Raw genomic sequence first — 20,241 nt, 5'->3', positions numbered from 1 at the left:
ATCCGAGGAAAATAATCAGTTACAATGGCTTTCTCCCTTAAATTTGATCCTGCATGCATTTCTCATCCCCATTTGTGGACAGGACTTCCCCTTTCCTTTTCTTCAAGGAAAGAACCGATAGCCTCCAACAGTTCCACAAACCTATTTAACACATTGCTGATTGATAACCACCTCACAGTACACTAGAAAGAGACATGGTTAGGTTGGTCTTCAAACCCAGCTCTTTGATTAATTTTTTTCCCCCATTTGAGCAGATGAAATTGACAACTGTTAGGACCGTTTTCATAAAACATTTTCATACTTGAAGTATCTGTCTGAGATATTCACAATAGATGATGCAATTAACAGGTATAAACTCCAGAAATCTGGATCACTTTCAAGAGTCCGATAAGGTCTACTTTTCCCCCCGCCACTGAAGGTGCTCCATCAATTGGAAAATGGACAAGTTATCCTGTGGTACATCAACATTTGTCATTGCTTTGTCAAAAGCATTCTGTCAACACCGTGGAGCTGTTTCTTTTAGCAACACCAAATCCAACATTTTCCTTTCACAATTACATCCATGGAAACAGTGTACAAATATCACTAGTTGTGGTTTATCTTGTATATCTGTGGATTGTTCGATAGCTAGTCTGATAGAGAATTCTTTAGATTGTTTCGCATCTTGCTGCAATATCAGCACTGATCTAGGAGACATGCCTCTTTATAGTGTGGCCTGAAAGTTGGAATTTGCTTTATTAGTCATTGAAGTTTTGTGTTACTTGGATGTAAAATTGCAACCACTTCTGCAATATTCTTAAATTCCTCATCACAATATGGACATTTTGCACTAGTGATATCCAATGACATAACAAAACTAGCTCAGGTCGTTGTGTCAGCTCCTTACCGAATGCCAAAAACAGGGTCTGTTGACTGTTTAAGGAAAAACAAGCTAGCCGCATAAAAATTATACCTAATTCTGATTCGGAGGGCATTCAGATGAAAAAAGTTACTGTGATACATTTCATAGTGACATTTCAAATTGTTCGCTTTGTAGTGAGTGAACGATGCATTGCAGATAACACAAGGGTTTGCCATCTTTAACAGTGAATGCAAAAATCTCTCTCCTATTCTAGTTTAAAACTTCAGTTTTCTTCTTCATACTTGCACTTCTTACAATTTGAAGAGTTCATTGCCATCCATGAAATTAACATAGGGTTAACACTTCAATCTAAAACTATTCAGCTGTGACTTATGAACAGTAAATGCAGTATGTATTCTGTGGAATTAAAGGAGATCGCAAGCACACGAGGACCACACAGCACAACATCTGAATACAGAATGATGCAATTTCCTGATATAAAGGTACACGTGCAAGCTTTTCTTTCTATCTCATTCTCACAGTATCGGGTTCATCAGAGCTTAACTTCTTTTGAAGTATTTCCTGGAGCCCCCCACATCTCCTCCATTCTCCGTTTTACTTGATGGGCTGGTAGGGGTAGGGGCTTTAGGCCTGCAGGAAGAGTGCACCAGGGCTCAGAGCTTCTGTCCTACAGGGGGGAGGCATCAGCACTCGAGTGGTGCTAAAGTACTGAGCCCCAGTACCCCCATCCCTGCGGGGATAAAACCCTGGGCTCCCCTCTGCCCCAAACAATCTGGTAGGCAGAGAATAGGTGTGGGGAATGAGAGGCTCTGCGAGCTGCAGTTAACTGTAGAAGAGAAGCAGTGGCTCACAAGCTGCAGTTTTGCCACACTCTGGTCTAAAGCATTTAGTTTTGGGGGGAGAGGGGTAGATACCTACAACTAAGACCATTTTTACATCTTCTATTCTGTTATTGTATGAACAGTAATACTAAACTAAAATACCACCCCTTTCATAAGGGTATCTCCATGTAACATCTTTTAATGCTTGCTAGAGCAAACATAGGAAACTTTCAGATCCTAAGTCAACAACAAAATACACATTAAGAACTTATTACAAATACTTTTATAATGATCACCTGAAGTGCTTTTTTTCTGAGAAGCCCAGGATCTTGTGCAAATTTTTCCCAAAACAAACAGCTGAGGTATTTTAACAGCTGCATTCTTTATTCTGTTTTAGATGTTAGCTCTGGCATCAACCACACCAATGGAAAGAAAATCCCAAGTATGGAATTCCAGTCACAGAACAATTAAGTGACAGATGAGTTCATTTTGAACTACAGTGTTAATATTTGTTAAGAATGTTTACATCTCATTACAGATTAGTGATCTTTGGATATTAATATTTTTTATATTTACTTAAGTGTCAGTTCAACTTTAGAAGTCTAACAACTGCAAATCAATCAGTGCTTTTGCTGACTTAAAATGGAATTTGACAAAAACAAACGCTGAAAGATTCTGAACAACACTGCTAAATCCTTCTAAAAAAACAAAAAGGTGTAGAGGATTGGGAAGTTTTCAAAAACCACTTTGCTGAAATACATTTTGAAATAACTACCAGAATATCCTTAAAACAAAACTGATGCTTTATTAGTAATGCCTCACAATGTAAGTGTATCCTCATGAACAGAAAATACTAGCACCAAATTACATTCATTAAAAAAATAAGGATACCTTGAAGGACTAGAACAGTTATGTAAACATTTACCTTCCTCTAAGTGTATTTTATTGTTCTGTTGCACGTGGAAGAGAATGCATTAATGGTGTTATACTAATAAGTACTACATGTATTTAACATGACTCTGGAATTTAGTAGCATTCAGTACACAGAACACACATTTTTCCTCCAGTGTACTGCAAAGGTCTCTTAAGGGGAAGGGGAAGAGGCCTCCAAAACACTGTCCTTGATTAATAAAAAACTAAAATATACATTAATGTCTTCTGACATTAAAACTGTTTAGGCAGTAAAGTAGGAAAATGGTCTTAGAATCAGTTACAGATTACACGTTAAGAACTTCACCTATATAAAAAATTCAGTATCTGACATATTGTGATAAATACCCAGATTTTAAGAAGAGCTTGGTGTAAGCTCAAAAGCATCTCTTCCACCAACAGAAATTGGTCCAATAAAGGATACTCTCTTTCTCTCTCTAATATTCTGGGACCAACATGGCCACAACACTCCATACAGATTTTAAGTGTTAGCGTTAAATGTATCACCAGTTTAGTAACTTCATAAACCTTGCTACTGCTTCTTTGCAGCAATTAAGAACAATCTCAGTAGTGCATAAGAACAAGTAAACATCTGTCACATTAGCTTCTGCACAAATGGAAACAGACAATGGAAGAGGGGCTGAGGGAGTGAACAGGCAATTAAGTTTAGAATTTAAAACACTATAAGTCATTAACTATATTGGCATGAAGTCCAAAAAAAAAGCTCTGAGCCTGCTGTAAACTACAAATTTATGAAATGTTTTCCATTGTGTGTGTCTGTCTGTTTATAAAACAATCTATTTCCATAGAGGCTGGTTACTGTCCACCTTAAGAAAATCATCTAAAATGCTTTCACTGCATGTTAGTATTTCTGGAAATCATAACCTGTACTCAAGTTTGTCTCCTGCATTAAGTCTCACTCGGTTTCATTTAAATGGACCACTTCATAAGAGAAGAATCCTTTCATAGACTCCATTTCCACTCCCATCCTCAGCTCAGCCCTTCACTAGCTGGCTCCAAAAACGTTCTATTTTACAGACTTCCAAGAAGAGCTCATATCAGTGATAGCTCAGAAACAATAGTTTAAGAACTGCCTACACTGTTCTCAAGTGGACTACATTGTGATTTGTTCTGAATTCCACTAATATTCTATTTAAACTGCTGATTTATAATAAAAGTTAACTCTCTCCTTCGTGTTTAGGGTTTAAGGGAAAACACATGCCAAATATCTAAATCTATTTAAAGGAAAAGGAGTTTACTGAGGAGGTAATCTTTTCTGAACTATTTGTGAGATATACATTAGTTGTTACTTATTGCATTAGTTGTTTCTTAATTATGAAACTATTTGTGAGATATACATTAGTTGTTACTTATTGCATTAGTTGTTTCTTAATTATGAACACTTCTAGAAGAAAAAAAGGCAGATGTGCAAGTAAGAACTAAGCTTTATTTACAGCATTATCTGCCAAATTAAAATTAAAATTAAACTAAAACAACTTACCCCTTGGAGTCCTTGAAATTGGATTGAGGGTCGAGAAGGAATACAATTCTATAAAAAATTAAAGAAAGTGAAAAACTCATTAATCTTATAATCAACTTCACAATTCCAACCCAGAACAGGGTTTGCTATTACAAAATAATATAAACAGACATTTGCAAAGCTGTATACCTTTTAGTAACAAGAGACAAAGATAAGATAAAAGCTACATTTTAATAAATGTTCTATAATCTGAAGAAATGTAAATACATTTGACCTTGAACTTCAATCCTTAAATGAAAATAGAAGAGTAATCAATAAAATGAAAACCTCAACCTTTAGGTAAGAGAAATACTGTATATTGTACCAAGTTTGTTTAGTACTCCAAACCTAGTGTATTTCTAAATTTATACAAGTTTGATGAAGATGTAGAAAACTGTTCCATAATCTGTAAATAGCTATATATGCCATAATACCATTTAGAAACTAAGCAAAAGTTTAACACGCATTAATAATTTTTCAAGATTTTCAGCATAGATCCAACTTTCCCTTCAGAGCTATTTGCTTTGTCAAATGTAACCTAACATTCTTCCATATGTTGAGCTGGTCATTGAACTGCACAGACATAGGTTACATGGTTTAAAACCAATTTATAGTTCAGGGGTCGGCAACCTATGGCACACGTGCCAGAGACGGCATGCAAGCCGATTTTAATGCCACGCTGATGCCTGCCGGGGTCCCGCTCAGCCTGCTGCCAAACGCCGGCAGCGGGCTGAGCCGGACCCCGGCAGGCAGCAACGTGCCATTAAAAAGGCTGCCCGACCCAGTCCACTCTTCTCCGCCCCCCTGCTCTCTCTGGTGGGGGTAGAAGCAAGCTAGGTCCTGCTGGCTGCTGCTGTACGGCAGGCTCTGCAGGCAGCCAAGCTTCCCCATCCCCTGCCTCTTCCCCCAGCATGCTGGGTCGAGCCCCGCCTCCTCTTCCCCCCTGCCACTGATGGCCCTTGTGAGGGAGGGGAAAAGAGCAGCCCCAGCGCCTTCGCTGCTCAGTCCTGTAAGGACTCGGGGAAGGGAGGTAGGAGCAGGGCGTATCCCTCCAGCCTCTTGCTGTGAGCGGCTCAGGGCAGGGGGCTGGGAGCACCCCCCTGATCCCAGCCAGCCCCCCCAGCCCTCTGCCCTGACCGCTGCACCCCCTTGCGCCCCGGCCCCCTGCATCCCCCTCATGACCCCATCCCTGATTCCTGCACCCTCCACACATACCCAGCCCACCCACAGCCCATGCCCTGACTCTTGCACCCCCCACATCCCCACTCTGAGCACCAAATGGGAGCTCCTGCACACACACCCCCCACATTCCCACCTGCATCCCTTGCACCAAATGGGAGTTGCCCAGGTAAGCACTCCATACCCAAACCTCCTGCCCCAACCCTGAACCCCCTCCCTCATTCTAACTCCTGGCCAGACCCTGCACCTCAACCCCCAGCCCACTCCTTCACTCCCAACCCTGTGCGCAGTGCACCCCCACCCTCAGATCAGTGCAGAGAGAGGAGGAAGAGAATGGGCCAGAACCAGGGAGAAGCTAGGTACCACTCTACGTGGGCAGGGATGGGACCCCAGGCTGAGCGGGGCTGGCAGCTGGACCCCAACTGGCAAGCAAGATGGTAGCCAGAACCCCAGACTGGCAGCGGGCTGAGCAGGGCCAGCAGCCGGGACCACAGCTGCAGGAGCCAGCAGACTAGAACCCCAGACCAGCAGTGGGCTGAGCAGCTCAGCCCGCTGCTGGTCTGGGGGTGCTGGCCCCGCTCAGCCTGCCGCCGGTCTGGGGTTCTGGCTGCCGGCCCTTGCCAGCTGTCGGCCCCGTTCAGCCAGCTGCTAACCTGGGGTACCGGCTGCAGGCCCCGCTCAGAACGCTGCCGGCCTAGTGGAACAGAACCCCAGGCCAGGAGTGGGCTGAGCAGGCCGGCGGCTTAAGATCAGCATTTTAATTTAATTTTGAATGAAGCTTCTTAAACATTTTGAAAACCTTGTTTATTTTACCTACATAGTAGTTTAGGTATAGTTGATATAGACTTATAGAGAGAAACCTAAAAAATGTTGAAATGTATTACGGCACGGAAAACCTTAGATTAACGTGAATAAATGAAGACTTGGCACACCACTTCTGAAAGGTTGCCGACCGCTGTATAGTTACATTAAATTATCCTTCAATTATATTAATTTAGTCAAAGTACAACGTAATGAGGATCTCCTAGATTACATCTATTTCGGGCCCTACCAAATCATGGTCCATTTTTGGTCAACTTTTCAGGGTCATAGGAATTTAAAATTGTGAATTTCATGATTTCAGCTATTTAATCTGAAATGTCACAGTGTTGTAATTGTAGGAGTCCAAAAAGAGTAGGGTGAGGGAGAGGTTGCAAGGTAACTTTGTAGAGGGGGCTGTGGTACTGTTACCCTTACTTCTGTGCTGCTGCTGGTGGCAGCGCTGCCTTCAGAGCTGGACAACTAGAGAACAGCAGCTGGCTGGGAGCTCATCTCTGAAGGCAGAGCTGCTGCCAGGCAGCAGTGCAGAAGTAAGGATGGCCTGATATGATAGTGCCACTCTTACTTCTGTGCTGCTGCCTGCGGAACTGGGCCCTCAGTCAGCAGTTGCCACTTTCCAGCCACCCAGCTCTGAAGGCAGCGCAGAAGTAAGGGTGGCAATAGTGCGACCCCCCTGTAACTCTTTTGGGCAAGATCCCCAATTTGAGAATGCTAGTATCCCCCATAAATCTGCATAGTATAGGGTTAAAAGCACACAAAAGACCAGATTTCACAGGAGGAGAGCCAGATTTTATGGCCTGTGATGCATTTTTCATGGCTGTGAATTTGTTAGGACCCTACATATATTATTAAATGGATCTAAAAGGGTTAACTGAACTCAGCAACACAGCAACCTCACCCAGAATAAGAAAAGAAGGGTTTTTTAAAAAAATGTCTGTCACTCCCTGCTGGATATTTAGCTAACATACAGTAAGAAGCTAAGTGCAAATCATGCTCAACAATTTAGTACTGAGGGGACTAAACTGACTGGGACTATATGACTGTAGAAACATGCTGTTCTTGCATGTCAAAACCCAAAGAGAAGCAGGTACCCAACATAAAAGGAAAGAGGTCTTTCATCATTCTTTTAATTGACACTTACTGAAGTTTACAACAATGTGTTAGGAACATGACTTAAAACCATAAACAAAGAATTCCAAAACAAGGACTGAACACAGAAAGTCCATATCAGATTTGTCCTGAAAGAGTAGTTAGAGACAACTTAGGCCACTACAGCGTTAAATTGATTTAAACAGCGTTAAATCAATTTAACGCTGGTAACCTGTCCACACTACAAGTGCACTTAAAATCGATTTTAAGGGGTCTTAAAATCGATTTCTGTACTCCAGCTAAACGAAAGGAGTAACCCTAAAATCGATATTACTAATCGATTTAGGGTTAGTGTGGACGGATATCAAAGTTATCGGTCCTATTCTTTTACTGAGCTACCCAAGAGTGCACCACTCCGGAAATCGATGGTACCCTGGGACCATGGACCGCACACCACCGAAGTAATGTTCCTAGTGTGGACGCGTAAATCGATTTTATAAAACCTGTTTTATAAAATCGATTTTACTATATTGATTTAAAGCTGTAGTTTGGACGTAGGCTTAGGTAGCATTTTGTGAGACGAGGAGTAGGGCAGTGAAGTGTCTGTTAATTTGTAAAACTAGAGGTCTTGTTTGAAGTTTCTCTTAATTATTGGAACTAAAAAGTCATGAAGTTAAAGTTAAAACAGCCAAAAATAACTCATTTTAAAACTGTGTTAAGGCCCATTCAAGTGTTCCATAAGTTTACATTTACATATTGCATCATAAAAAGTCTATAGTTTCTTGGTTTCCTTAGATCAGAATATAACAAACTTAAAAAATTGAGAGGAGGTGCTTGAATATAGTTGAGCAGCAGCAAAATTTCACAGAAAGACAACTAAGGCAATATAATTTTGTCTTATAATAGCTCTGGATGCCTGCTAAAGAACAAAGAGGCATGTGTTATGGTAATACATGTAATCATTAACTCTGATTCAGAACATTTTAAATAGTTTAAAAAGATGCTCAATGGCACCCTGTTTTAACTGCCTACACAGAATGGTTCATTTTAATCAGAAAAAGCTATAATAGAGAACCTAAAAAACTTTAGGCATCGTAACACTACATGAATGGAAACTCTGGGATTGATTCAAATACAATAAACTAGAGTAAATAAGCTCTTCACTGTAGAAATACTACAAAGGTAGCCCGTCTCACACACACAAAGTGGCAAAAAAATATACTCAAATCGTGTTGAGAAGTCCCATGCAATTTTTAAAGTTACTGAAATTTAAGTTTTAATTTTAAATTAGACAACGATGTTAAAGTGTAGCTTTTGTGCTAAAAAATGCAGTAAGGCATGCCAACTAATGCTCAGTCTACATAATAATGCCAACACCAAAAAATCAAAAAGCTTGAATCATGACCCTGCAAATCATGAGTTTTTTAAAAAATAAAATCATATTTCCTGGTCTGATTCAACTTCCTTACCCTCATCCCCCTCCAAGAAGATATATCAGATTGAAAATTGCATACATTTTCCATCTAAAGTTATCAGATTGTATGATAATTACATTTATTTCTTCCAAACAATATATAATATAATACAGTCAGTAAATACTTATAGGTAGAGCTGGTAGCATTGCCTGTAGTTATGGCTATTCAACACTTTCTATAAGGCCTTGTTTCTAGTTGCTTACAAATTTGCCAAAAACTTTAGTCATTCAGCTGAAATATTCCATGCCAGGTATGTTCAGACAGAATTTGGGAAATTTCAGATGTTTCCAAGTACAGGGATAGGGTAACAAAAGATTCTTTACTCTATTAAAAAAAAAAACCCAACACCACCTTTTAACCATTTCACTGGAAACCTCTAGGGCTCCATGTCTTGTGGAAGGAATTTGAAATTTGGTAGGAGGGGTCACCCTGGTGTCAGGTATGTACCTTTTGCTATCATTGACAATAAGTCCAAAATTTGGCCAAGTTACAAGTCTCTGAAAACTGCAGTTCATATGCTCAGCAGAAGTTTGTTAGAGGCTGGTAACTAATTTTCTGAAGATTCCATCCACAAGGATCATACCGCATCTCTACACAGCTCCAATATATTGGCCAGACCACTCATCTGTCATCACTACAAACAACTGAGACGTGCCCCAACCCACACTGCAAGGGACTGAGCACAACTTCTCTGATATTGCTCCTCCTGTTGCCTCAGTGGCTGCTAGCCATAAGAACTGAGACAACTTTCTCCTCCATGCTTCCTGACTCAAGTTGTGGGGGGAAGGAGAGGGGAAAGAGGCTGAGAAGTGCAGAGAATGAGGGGTGACAGACAGGAGTTGGTGGGAGAGAAGGGCAGAATAGGAACAGAGGAAAAGAGGCACAGTGGGGTTTGGGGTGATAGGATAGGAACAGAGGAAAAGACTGGATAGTAGTGGCTGCGGGAGGGAAGATGAGAGCTTCCACAAGCACAGGGCTAAAGACTGTGGGAAAGCAGGAGCTCTTCATATTATTGTGAGAGTTCCTGCTGCAGGACTAACTATTATATTACTCTGAATTTGTGAATGCTAGCAACACTGCTACAGCCAAAGCATTGCCCAAAAAATCCTTCATGTTGATGGAACTTATGCTGCTCCTAATAGCACTGTGTTTCCCTATTCTCCAACAAATGAAACAGTCCACCATTTGCAGTTTAAACTAACTTCTCAGACACAGTATCTCTTTTTAAGTAGTAAATTTAGTCAAGTAATCAAATTAAGGGTATGTCTTCACAACACAGTTAACCTAGTGATTGGCACTGGTATCTGAACATCTAGGTTTGCTATGCGGTTGCTTTTGCAAGGCTAAAGCCTATATGTTGTTACCATGGCCTTACTTTCCTGCACCACCTGTGACTCTGGGGGCATATCCCACGGTTCTCTATGATGACACTATAGGGCTCTTTCTCCAAGTTAATTGCGGGAAAACTTGTCTGTCTTTTGGGAGGAATTATGGGAAGGGCATTGGAGGAATATCAGCAGTGATACTGTCTGCATCCTAACTTCAAAGTCGGCAAATTCCAGTTTGAGTTAGACTAGAGCTCATGTTCTATTTATACTCCAGTCACAAACTAGCCTGAGCTTAATGCCCCTCCAAACCCGTTGGAGGTTTTTGTGTGTGGATTGTATAGGGGACCAGGCTAAAACCCAGGTAAAAGTCTAGATTAACTGTGCAATGAAGACATACCCTTAGTCTGATAGGCCTGACGTTTCACTGTGGAAGCCAAAAAAGAGAGCTACCAAGGGTAAACAATAAAAATTTACCAGTTTCCTAATACAGAAGACAATTCAGTTGGTTCACCTAACTTTGACCACTTTGAAACAAGCAACAAGAAAAAAAATTGAATGAAACCAAGAGAAAATTTGAATGACGCTAATAGAAATTCTGCTTATACCATGTTCCAGTTTTGCTTAGCCGTATTTCCATCCTTGTAGCTAAACATATGCACCAAGCAATGTCTTGCTGACATGAAAGTTAATTTTAAGACTTCATTCAGAACTATGTGAAGCTGTCAAGGATCTTGCCTCCACACTGAGTTAAACAGTCTCAAAGGAACTTGGGAAGTTTGTTATCCAGTGATATGGGGCTAGGTGTCTTGTGAACACTTGAGATACTCCAAGCCACCTTATTTAAACAACCCTCAAAAACCATGACCAGAATGTAATTGATGCAAAGATGTCTGCGACTTTGTCTTTACTAGGAAGTAGTGTATTCTTAATTCCAGTTAAAACCCTAGTGAAGATAAGGCAATTTGTAGTTTTCACATAAGTTACAGATCAAATTAAAGACTCTGGGGAAGCCTAGTCATTAATTCAACCTATTTGTTTGTGTTACAATTAGACTGTTTTGTCTTTGGCCATTGCTTCACTGCCAAAGAAAAGGTTCTTTTACAACAGGATAGCTATTAGCTATCTTGCTGTAAAATCCTCAGAGACTAGATACAGGTAGTTCTTACATTCATGTAGCTAGTCAAGATCAACCTCAAATTGGTGGCATTTTGTTGAAATTTCCCATTCACTGAAGCCTGCAGAACTCAAAACATGGCCTATTTAATGTGTTCTTCAGGTGCACTTTGAATGAATATATTGAGTCAGCATATATTTATGGTCCATATCAAGTATTTAACAATTCAACAATCCACTGTACTCTGAACAGTTTACATGTAACTGGTCCTATGTAGTAAGATTCCTAATGTTGGTCTGTACTAATGTTCCCGGCAAACTGCATGGGTATGTGGCAATCTTTTCCAGTGCTGCTTATGCCTGGGTGGCCCTGGCAGGAACGTGGTGTGGCCCTTTAAGAACCTGCTTCTTGCCCTCCCTCCCCTTCACATGGTGCATGAGGCCCTGCTTCCTCGCTGCAGAGGAGAGGAGTGAAAGCACTTCAGGAGGACAGAGGTCTCACAGACATGCTTGCACAGCTGGGAGAGGGCAGAAGCTCTGGGATGCCCCATGCACAGAAGTTTAGGGGAGAGGGCTGCCTGGGCTCTCCACTGCCAACCCAGGTCAGCAGTGGTTCTGGTCTGAATGGGCCAAATCCTGTACTCCACCCCCTTGCCCAGCAGTTGATTTCCAGGGTTGTGGCAGTTGCTGCTGCCACTAAGAGGCAGTGGAGAACCTGGCCCGAGGGTGGGTGTGTCTGACATCACCCCCCTAAACTGACTCCTGGCCAAATTTCTAAGGCTGCAAATGGCAGGGACAGAGACTAGTGTGTTATACTAGAGAGGAGTCGCCCTGGGGCAACCCCCCCTTCCCATCTTCTCCCCCTCCACACCATACCTCTCATCCACACACACACACCCCTACCTTCTGTGTGGGAGGGGTGACAAATACAAGCTAACACCTTCCCAGGGACAAAAATGTAGTGCTCAGTGGAGTTAATGGCCTGCTCAGTACAAAGAAAATTTAGAGGAAACAATTCATAGTTTCATTTTCTGGAGTAAAATTTAGTTTAATATTCTAAGTAAAAAGTTATGTATCAAGGTTCCTTACAAAGCATTGAGTCAGATACTAATGTAGTGACGGTGCAGGTTAACGCAATAGCCATATGTTCTTAGACAAGCTCACAGATTTTGAAATATAAGCCAGTTTTCAATACAGCAAAGGAATGCTGACTGAGGGACACTAGGTTACCTATTTCAAATGGAAAATGCCACATAAGAACTTCAAGTTTCTAATAGCAGAATAAGCAAATGAGACCATAACATGTATCTAATAAAAGGACAGAACCATTCAGAATGCAAGCTTTCTTCCCTCAATCCCAACCTTCAAAAGAGTTCTGCACTGCAGTAATTACCCAGCATTAATCTCAAATTCTAATATGACACCAGGACTTTCTGATCATGAAGGACCCAAAGTTCAAATCTTAAATTAGTGGACTTGCAGCTGCTAAGTGGAAGCCTAAGTAGGGTTCAGGCTTTATTGCTTTGCAGCACCCTTGCCAAGTAAAATGATCCAGTAGTTTGTGTGTTCAAACAAAGAAGCAATACATTCTTTGCACTAAACGTAAGTGACCAATAGCAACAAGACAGACAGAAAGATCACCAAGGAAATAAAATACGGAGGTATTAAGTGCAGTCTGAGTATAACTCACTGCTTGTGACCACAGGGAGAAGAACCCCTCTAGAAGGATTTTTCATTCCTATACTGCTATGAGGGACTTTATTCAGAGCATCACCACTTTAATGTAAAAAGTTAAATCAAATGGCAATACAATGCAGCTTTTGTCTGTCTTTCAAACATTTCTGCAGTCACATTTTACCCCGGGGGGGGGGGGGAAGTAGTTTCCAGCTAAACATACATTTAAAGTAAGAATGAATACAAGCCTGTGTAGCAGAATGTCACAAACAACTGTAGTGGAACTGCTCCACTCAATTACCCAATGTCTAGTTTTGCAAGGAAAGCAAAACCACTAACAAACTTGTCCTCATCTAGGTTTACTGTTTAGTTTTTCAAGAGATCCTCTGGGCAGAGACCTCGTCTGTTCACATGCCCCATGCACAGGTATCTCCCACCCCTTGAATAAGGTTAATTAGGTACCACCAGTTTTCTACCAAGTTGACTCAACAGAGAGAACAAAAGCACATTGGAGATTTTGATACATAATGAAACCTTCTGTATGTTGACAAGTCTTTAAAAGAAAATGGCCAAACTGGAGAAGACTAAAGAGTTGAATGTAGTTGAGGAAACATGGACCACATCAATCAAACCAACCTATAGGAATTTTGGTCCATATTCCTGACAACTAGGATTACTCCTTAGTGTACATTTTCAAGTGATTTGTCCAATCAAGTGAAATCAAAAGCTCACGTGGGCAAAAACACTGCCTAGAATTTTTTTAAAATGATTAGCTGCTTGAGTTCTGTAAGCTCGAAGTGTAAACAATATAAGATTACATACTGGACTCGTGTTATTAGCTACACTGCCTCTGCAACTGAGAAACTTGAATGACTACTTAGTTTTTGAGTAAAACCAATCTAAGGGTAGTATATTTTTGGAATCCATGTTCTCAACTCTGTTCTCTCATTGGTCAGGACCAGTAGCTATTGCCATTGCCATTCGATAACTACATTTCAGATTTTGAAAACGCAAGGATTTTCCATTAAAAGGCACCCAGAATAATCTGCAGCATTCACTCTGTTTTTGCATGGGAAAGCAAACTCGTATTCCATTCAGCTCTACCTTTGAATGGAATACTAGTGTGAACAGGGCTCAGCCATTTTCACTATCATGTTGCCTAACCCCACACACAGCAGTAGAATGCTAGCAGTTACCTGAGCCTGTGTACTCTAGTGCTCCCACCATTGCTACCAAATGCGATAGTACAACAGTGCAAGATTTTATCCAGAAAGTGTGTATATACTTGGCCTTATAAAAATGTTAAAAAGGGCACTCCATATGCTCTAGGACAGTGTTTCCAAAACTTGGATGCTGCTTGTTTAGGGAAAGCCCCTGGCGGGCCGGGCCGGTTGTCTACCTGCCACGTCCGCAGGTTTGGCTGATCGCTGCTCCCACTGGCCGCAGTTCACTGCTCCAGGCCAATGGGAGTTGCTCGAAGCGGTGGCCAGTATGTCCCTTGGCCCGCGCCACTTCTAGCAGCTCCCATTGGCCTGGAGCATCGAACTGCGGCCAGTGGGAGCCGCAATCAGCCGGACCTGCAGACACAGCAGGTAAACAAACTGGACCGCCCGCCAGGGGCTTTCCCTAAACAAGCGGCATCCCAAGTTTGGGAAACATTGCTCTAGGACCTTTCCAGCATAAATTACTGCTGGCCCCATCTCCTACATTTTCATACAGGTAAAGAATCAGGATTTCCTGCAACATGAACCATGCTGAGAGATTCAGTTAACAGTTTTGTTGCAGACCTGACTGGTTTTTTTTTTTTAAACCAAAATATAAGAATCCTTGCATTAAGAAATCAATTTATGTGCAAGGAAGCAAAACTTTTGGTTTAATAGCTATGACAGGTAGGGTGCTTTTAGTCACTTTTTTATGTAAACTATTTGAATATTAAACACAAGTGCAATACTGCTTTGCCCCATATTAACATGATATCTAGACACTACAGCGACGGGTTCACTAGGACTTGACCCTGACTTCTCCTCATACCTCTGCAAGTTTGACTAATGTCTCCTCTGAAATGTTGCTTGTGTATTACACAGAAACCCTTCAAAACAAGAATTGGTAACATTAGGGAGGGCAGAGTGAAGAGAATAGAATTTTACAGCATTCCTCAATTCTATGCAATACAAATTCTAAATTTTCAATAAAAAAAAAGTTTCCTACTGCAAACAGCGCATTCCTAAACTAAGCTAGTGTTCTGATACCTATCTATCTATCTATCTAGGCTAACAGACAGGTATTACCAGCTAAAAAAATAGCAGCTGCAGGAGTGAGAACTCTTCATTCCCCAGCCATCTCAATGATGTGTGAATTGCAAGACATAACTGGGACCATCTAGATGTTGATTATGAAAAGTGGCTCCTTTTTTCTCCAACCAGAAAATGTAGTGATATAAAAAGATATTCTAATCAATTGCTAAAATACTGAAGGGCATCTCAAATATAATTCAATAATCAGTAAGCAGTCATTGACAGTCTGATGTAGATGACTGCTTGGGTAGAAAAATGTCAGGGTTGTTATAAAATTATTTAAATGGATTTAATCCTTTAAACTGGTCAGTTTTTTTAAACTAGAAATTTCATTGAGTAAACCAACTTGAAATTTGTTTATGAAACAAAATTAGTATTATGTAACAGCTTTATAGTTCTTTAACGTGCCATCTGTTCAAATGGTGACAGATTCCACCCTCTCTCATTTTCAATTCCTGCTCTATTAAACTGTAACTAGAGTCAGCTTCCAGAGAGAATCTCACTCAGTTATGAAGATAATAAAACAGCAACATGTCCTTATGAAGACATTTAATTTTTCTTCAAAAATTTCATTGTTTTGTTAATATTTCAATTTTCCTTTAAACTGCAGAATAATGAAGAATGATAAAAATATTTTTCTAGGTATATTTCTTGAGAGACCACAAGAATTTGAGAAACTGATTATCACTTAAAAATAAGGTTATAATTTAACCATAATAGTTTTATAAGTCCCAGGCAATTAAACCTCATTCAAGAAGCATTCACTTACAGTGAGGAAAGCAGTTTTACAGTTGCCAGCAGTTGTCCCAAAATGTCATCTGTTCTAACATGCAAGTGTCAATTTCAGATTACAACATTATACACCATCTGTATAGTTTATACATATGAAAATTAATATTTTATATTCAAATTTAATTCTAAAAAGTAACTTGTTTAGAAGTTAAAAACCACATTTGAAATATTTTCCTTACAGTCAAATTTGATCTGAGAAGTACACACTTCACCTGAGATATGGACTGGTAATAATGTTTCCTTCTTTCACTACCACAAGGTTTTGAATTATTACTTGAATTGTCTTTATGATTTTAACAACTTGGAATATGGTTGCAACTTCAAATATCAACAAAACTTTAGTCACTTAAGTGCACATGTGCATTGTGCAAGTTTGCTTTAAACCCTTTAATGACTGCCAATAGATTTTACAGCCCTCCCACATACTGCTGTGACTTTCCAAGCTCAGAAACAGTTTATACGGGTAACAAACAATTTAGTCAGCAGTTATAAGGAAGAATGCTGTAACTTACTTCACGAAGTGACACTAGATGGAGCATTATAAGTATTTCTAAAGTTCTTCATTTAAGACCTGGAAGTGTTCTTAAGACACTGGTTTGCAAGGATAGCTGTCCCTTTAAAAGTTTACAGAGCATGAGTGACCATTTTAATCCTGCCCAGACAGAACTCATTCCGGGGCTGTGAATAATGCATAAAACTCAAGGAAGCAAGGTTTACACATAGAGTTGCAGGAATTATGTCCCTCACCAGACAAAAAGAAACCCCAACTATTCATGCCATAGTAATAGCCGCAATTCCCCAATCATATATAGGGCAAGTGGCAATTCAAAGTTTGATTCTTGCTCTGGATTGGCAACAGTAAGCCAGTTTTACAGGCAAAAAGGACAAGCTGTGGTATAATTATGTAGCACAGGAACCCAAGCTGGCTAGACATTGCTAAATGGTAAGAGCATAAGATGAAAGCAAGTTCCCAAACACGTTAAAACAAATATAAGATGCCAGCACATCAGAGGAGACAGAGCACGGCACACTCAAACACCCTTTTAGAGTAAGCTGTTTATTATGGAGGAAGGAGAAGCAGCTATTAGTCATAGGGAAAGGCTCATTTTGGGGGTCAGTTCTGGGAAATCCAGGTCTGAGTCAGCCTTTACTGTGAAGGAGGCTGTAAAGGAAAAGAGTAGCCAGGTTGGGAGAGCATCTGGTGTCAATCAAGAACCTGTTACTTACAGCCAAGTCATCACCCAGCTTCATCTCTCCTTTCAGTGTGACCACTTTACTCTTTACACACACACACACACTCTATATTTATTTATTTATTTTTAAGAAGTGTTTCTAGAAGCTGATTCAATGAGTGAAATAGGTCTTTTGGATGGAGGCCTGCTGGCACTTAAGAAAGCATATTCAGAAAAGAAAGGTTCAATCAGTACCTTCTCCGCCCCAGGTCCTGCATTACACACTACAAAATAAATTACACAGAAGCCCCAACAATTCTCTTTTAACCATAATTAAGTGAAGATAGGGGAAAAGACAGATATTTAGCTTGAAATCCAATGAAAGGACACAGTCTAATTAGAGCTTAATCCTCCTCCTCCTCCCAGGGACATACTGTAGCACGTAGCCACTTTTAACTTCCATTAAATGCAACTTGAGGTCTCAAGTTTCAACTGGAAAACTACAGTCAGGAAAAAAGATTATGGGCACCATTGCCCTACTGCACAAAGCCTCTAAAGAAGGGGTTTGTTTATTTGTTTTGGGGTGTTTTTTTTAAAACCATAAGATGTAAAATGCTGCCCAAAACTTTACAAAACTTCCCATCCGGAATTTTTAATCAGTTTAACTACACCAAGACCACACCTAAGATCAATTTCCCCCTCTAGAAAGAGATTTAAGGACAAAGAGGACCAAACCGACAAGACCCTCAGCCCCTCCAAAAGACAGGTCACCCCAACTAGCTGCAGATCTATTGCAACTTTAACTCTCCTGTGGTCAACAACAGCCCTTGGAGGCCGCAGCAGCCATTGTCACTGGAGACATGGGACATATCATAATCTCTCAGGGCTGCCTGGCTGTAGGGAGGCCCAGGGAAGGAGGGATGGGGAAGAGATGCCATAAAAGAAAGTTTTCTTAGCAGCATTATAAAGATGTGTAATAAAACTGTCACGGATGGCATTGTCACTTCAGACCCACAGTCAGCCACCTCCCGCTTTCTCTAGGAGTCAGGTCTGAAGGGAGGAGGAGGAGGAGGAGACTGGCAGAGCCAAACACAGACATGACAGCTCAGCGAAATCTGCCCCATCTGGGAGCTGCTGGCTTCGGTCACCGCTGACTCCAGGGACACCAGCTGGCACCAACAGGAGGGAAAGGGCTGGGCTGTTCCCCTGCCACGGGCACTGGCTCGGCAGCAGGTGACGGGGGAAGACGGACTGGTCTCACTGGAGCAAGTCCCCATCGGTGGGGGCTTCAGGGGGAGCAGGGAGGGGAGCCCAGCCGGACCCCTTCGCTGCCTGGCAGCCCCGCAGAGACGTTTACTCCTCACCAGTTGCCACTTCTCGCAGCGCCTCTCGGGGGAGCGGACAGGGCGAGCGCCGGGCACAAAGGGCAGGGCGAGCCCTCGCCGCCTCCCTCCCCTGGTTGATCCCCGCCAGGGATGGGAGCCAGCCCCGGAGCGCGGGGCGCCCCTCACCTTGTTGCCCTGGTAGCTCTCCAGGGCCCGGAAGGCGGTCTCGGTCAGCTTGACGTGCAGCACTGTGATGTTGTCCTGGGTGACTCTGCCGCAGGACACGCCGTACCTGCCCCCCTCCCGCAGCGCCGCCATCTTACACTGCCCCCCGCCCCGCTGCTGCCACCGCCGGGGCTGCGCTGCCTGCCACCGCCGCCGCCGCAGCTACAGCCATCCTGCTGCTGACGTACCAGCCACCCCCGCCAGCGCGCAGCCGCCGCCACGCCCCGCCCACTCACCACAATGCCCCGCCCGCTACGGCGGGGACACGCCCAACGGGCCGCCCACTCCGCCTATCGCGCCGCACGGAGCCCTAGCGGGACACGCCCACTGCACGAGCGGAGGGGCCCCGGCCGGCGGGCTGAGCCAGCGGTCTGGGTGGCCAGCGCGAGCCAAGCTCCGCGCTGGGAGAGGTGCGAGGTGCTGACGTCAGCGGCCACTTATTTAATCATGTTTGATGTCATTATTGACGTTCCCAGCGACCGAGATTGAGTCTCTCACGTGACCCGTTACTGTCCTCCCCCCGCGGGTGCTCTGCGCCCTTCCCTGAGCCCCCGGGGTGGGGCACGGAGCTTGGAGGACGGGGGACAGGGGCGCACACCTGGGCCTCCCCCGCTGTCCGCGGGGCTGTGTCCGTGCGGGGTGAGGGGTGTTAGTCACGGATCCGGTCGCACGTTCTGCACGTACCCCACAGCAGCCCTGCCCCATCAGTGCGCTCGTGTGGAGTCACCTTCCCCGCGCCTGACCCAGCGGGGGGCCGCCTGGCTGCGCGGACAAGCGGGAATCTCCCAGCGCTCAAGCCGGGGAAAGGGGGGCGCTCCAGCCGCCACTGCTGACTGACCAAACAAACCCCTTCTTCCTCCAGTGTTTGCGGAGCTGCCGCAACAGGAGGCAGATAGGAGAGCAGCGCCATTCTTCGCTGCCCAAACTCTCTCGGTGTATGTTGTGATTCCCCATCAAAACTCATGCAAACCCTCGGCTCTCTGTGACATGCGCTCTGATTACCTGGCCCCTCTCTTTTCATGCTCCTTCTTCCCCTCTCCTGTGCTGTCTGCTGCGGTGTTGAATCATATTTGTGAATACAATTGGCCCACCACCTTCTCCCACCCAACCAAGGTGGCATACTTTGTTCATGTGTGGCTGAAATGGTGATAGAGAAATGTAAATCTCCTTGGCCTCACACAACCATGCTGCTGCAACTCTTTGCTGCTGCTTCCTCTACAACATCACAAAATCCATGACTTCCTCCTGAGACCCCAGCCCACATAACTGGTTTTGTGGTCTTCACCACCTAATTTGTCTTCTGCCTCCATCACTTTATCATCCTTTTAGGTTTTTGTAGACATCTGTCATTTAACTTGAGTTAATTGAGTATCTACATTAGGGCTTAGACTGAGGTAGCTATCTCATTCAGAAATGTGGATTTTTCACACCTCTGACTAATGTAGTTACCTTGACCTAAATGTTGATGCCTTGTCTACATTAGGAAATTAGGTTGGTACAACTATGTAGCTCGGAGTGAAAAATCCACACCTCCTGAGCTACACAGTTAAACCATATTAACCCCCAGTGTAGACTGCACTAGGTTGATAGGCTGATGGAAGAATTCTCCCATCTACTGCCTCTC

General features: G+C 42.8%; 1 protein-coding gene across 1 annotated transcript in view; it reads right to left on the bottom strand.

Annotated features, from left to right (window-relative positions):
- The window catches only part of ELL2 (elongation factor for RNA polymerase II 2), a 59,214-nt gene extending 40,418 nt beyond the window's left edge, over positions 1 to 18,796 (bottom strand). The window contains 2 exon segments of the mRNA XM_030567630.1: positions 4,115 to 4,162; positions 18,579 to 18,796. Coding sequence (XP_030423490.1) covers positions 4,115 to 4,162; positions 18,579 to 18,710 — 180 coding nt within the window. The 5' untranslated portion in view covers positions 18,711 to 18,796.
- Positions 18,797 to 20,241: the final 1,445 nt, after the last annotated feature.

This window comes from Gopherus evgoodei, chromosome 6 (genome assembly GCF_007399415.2).
Source record: "Gopherus evgoodei ecotype Sinaloan lineage chromosome 6, rGopEvg1_v1.p, whole genome shotgun sequence".
Lineage (NCBI taxonomy): Eukaryota > Metazoa > Chordata > Testudines > Testudinidae > Gopherus > Gopherus evgoodei.
Note: the sequence above shows the minus strand (reverse complement) of the source record. Positions and strands in the feature narration are given on the sequence as shown.